Here is a 2,973-nt window from a genome sequence, read left to right on the forward strand (position 1 = left end):
TCCAATCTATCTGTCAATCTATGATCGACATCTTCAGTGACAAACCTCTTTTTATGACATCTACTAATCAATCTTTTGGTCAAAATCGCGGTAGATTTGTACGTCGTAACTGAGCAATCGAAACAGGGGAAGGATCATCTAAGGATCAACAGATCAGACATCTGTCAGACAAAGATCACAAGGAACACATGGACAAGAAGCTGTGTTTCAGATGTCACAAACCCGGGCATCAGAGTCGTCAATGCCCAAACAACCGTATCAGGGCCATTGAGTCCCACAACACATCCACTCAGGAGGAGAAGAACAAGACCAAGGACTCTTCAGACGAGGAAGGAATAGCTGAAGAATACATACAAGCAATATCCTCCGAGACGGATTTTTAAGGTCTTTGATCGCTGTGACGTCGAATCGAAGTAATGGCACTAAGGACTATTTATATCAGGCAAGACTAGCTCATAAATCTATTTATTTGCCTTGTATATTAAAAACCTATGCTAAAACCGTCACCACCAAGGCATTGCTCAACACTGGAGCAATGGACAATTACATTGACATCCAGTTTGCTCGAGATCATAACCTCCAGCATCAGAGTATACCACCAAGGCCTGTGTTCAATGTTGATGGATCACCTAATAAAGCCGCAGCCATCAAACACAAGGTCTTCTTCACCATATCCCTATCAGGACAACCCATGAAGATAGAAGCTTACGCCACAGTACTGGATAGGAATCCGATCATTCTAGGTCTATCATGGTTCAAATGTTTCAATCCAGTAATTGACTGGATCACTGGGAAAATGCGCTTTTGTTGGGATCAACTTCTACGAGCCATCAAAACCCTGGCCAGCAACATTCCGAAGTATCTGGAGAAATTTCTCTCTGTGTTTAACAAAAACACAGCGGAATGGTTACCAGAAAGAAAACCCTGGGATCATGTGATCGATCTAGAAGCGACCTTTAAACCTCAGCGAGGAAAGGTTTATCCACTGTCACCAGCCAAACTCAAAGAACTAGACACCTTCATTGAAGAAAATCTACGGAAAGGCTACATCCAACCATCAAAGTCTCCTATGGCATCTCCATTTTTCTTCATCAATAAAAAATCTGGAGATCTCCGACCCTGTCAAGACTACAGGAAACTCAATGACGCCACCATCAAGAACGCCTATCCTATACCACGAGTAGAAGATCTGTTAGATCGCGTTGCCTCTGCCAAACCAACAATATTCACCAAGCTTGATCTACATGCAGGATATAACAATGTATGCATCAAGGAAGGTGATGAATGGAAGGGAGCATTTATCACGCCAAGAGGATTATTTGAACCCATGGTCATGTTCTTTGGAATGACAAACTCTCCAGCGACTTTTCAAGCCATGATAGACGGCATCTTTGCGGATCTACTACTAGAAGGATGGCTAGTAATTTACATTGATGACATTCTCATTTACTCCACTGATTACTCGGAGCATCAACAATGCACTCAACTAGTCCTTCAACGATTGAAAGGCTCGGATCTCTTCCTCAAACCCGAGAAATGCTTCTTTGACGTATCAGAAGTTGAATTCTTAGGATTTATTCTCTGACCGGGACATATAGGGATGGCAGAAGACAAGGTATCAGCAGTACTAAACTGGCCAAAAATTGACAGCATCAAAGCATTACAACGCTTCCTAGGCTTTGCCAATTTTTACCGACGATTCATTCCTGGGTATTCCAAAGTAGCGAGACCTCTATTTGATCTACTGGTGAAAAGAGTCAAGTGGGATTCGACTGATGATCATAACAAAGCTATCAGTCAATTGAAAGAAAGTTTCAAAACCCGACTGCTTCTGGTACAGCCTGACGTCACCAAACCTTTTCAAATAGAGTCAGATGCTTCCCTGAAAGCATCTGGCGGCATCCTCTCCCAGAAACAATCTGATGAATGATGGCACCCATGTGCGTTCCTGTCCCAGTCGTTCTCTCCCATAGAACAACAATATGAAATCTATGATCGGGAACTCCTGGCAATCATCAGATGTTTCAAAGCCTGGTGGCACTACATTGAAGGATGCACCAAACCAGTCGAAGTCTTGACAGATCATATGAATCTGACGTATTTCAAAGATCCTCAGAAATTGAATCCCAGACAGGCATGATGGGCACTGTATCTATCTATGTTCAATTATCGCCTTCGCCATGTCCCGGGAACCCATTTGGGGAAAGCCGATGCACTATCACGTATTGATCAAGATGCGTCTGAAGGGGGGGGTGATCTTCCTGTGGAAGAAGTCCTTCTTCCATCAGAAATCTTCATCCAAGCCATTCAGAACACCGAACCTGTCAACATCAACATTAAACATCGCATCTTGACCTGCAAAACCAAGGACGGCATTGCTGATCATGGACTTCGACTGGTCTTACAACACACTTCTTCCACGGACAAGCGTAATCCTCCAAATTGGGATATTCAGGATGACCTACTAATATTCAGAGGACGAGTCTATATACCCAAGGACGCCAAACTTTGACAAGATCTCATTCAGGAAGCCCATGATTCTCCTACCACAGGACACCCAGGGCGATACAAGACTCAGGAGATCTTACAAAGAACCTATTGGTGGCCCACTCTTGCGCGAGATGTCAGTGAATACGTCACTGGATGCGCAACCTGCTAAGAGAATAAAGTCATCACACATCGGAACTCACCGGATCTAACACCCATTACCACAGAACACCATCTTCCATTCCAATCTATCGCCATGGACTTCATCATGGATCTACCTTGGAGTAATGACTTTGACAGTTGCCTAGTGATTACAGATCATGACTGCACCAAGGCTTCGGTATTCATTCCTTGTAATAAGACAGTCACAGCATCCGAGACAGCTACCCTATATCAGAATCATGTATTCCGACGGTTTGGATTACCTGTCAAAGTTATCTCCGACAGAGGACCACAGTTCGCATCACAAATGTTCAGAGAACTCTG

The 2,973-nt window shown here is 43.7% G+C and overlaps 1 protein-coding gene across 1 annotated transcript; it reads left to right on the top strand.

Annotated features, from left to right (window-relative positions):
* Positions 1-535: 535 nt before the first annotated feature.
* FIBRA_09407 (uncharacterized protein) lies at positions 536-1,585 on the top strand (the record flags this gene model as incomplete). Its single annotated transcript, XM_012321713.1, has 1 exon — positions 536-1,585. One exon carries the CDS (start codon positions 536-538, stop codon positions 1,583-1,585), a length of 1,050 nt encoding a protein of 349 aa, XP_012177103.1.
* Between the last annotated feature and the right edge of the window lie 1,388 nt (positions 1,586-2,973).

This window comes from Fibroporia radiculosa, assembly GCF_000313525.1.
Source record: "Fibroporia radiculosa TFFH 294 genomic supercontigs, scaffold38686, whole genome shotgun sequence".
Taxonomy (NCBI): domain Eukaryota; kingdom Fungi; phylum Basidiomycota; class Agaricomycetes; order Polyporales; family Fibroporiaceae; genus Fibroporia; species Fibroporia radiculosa.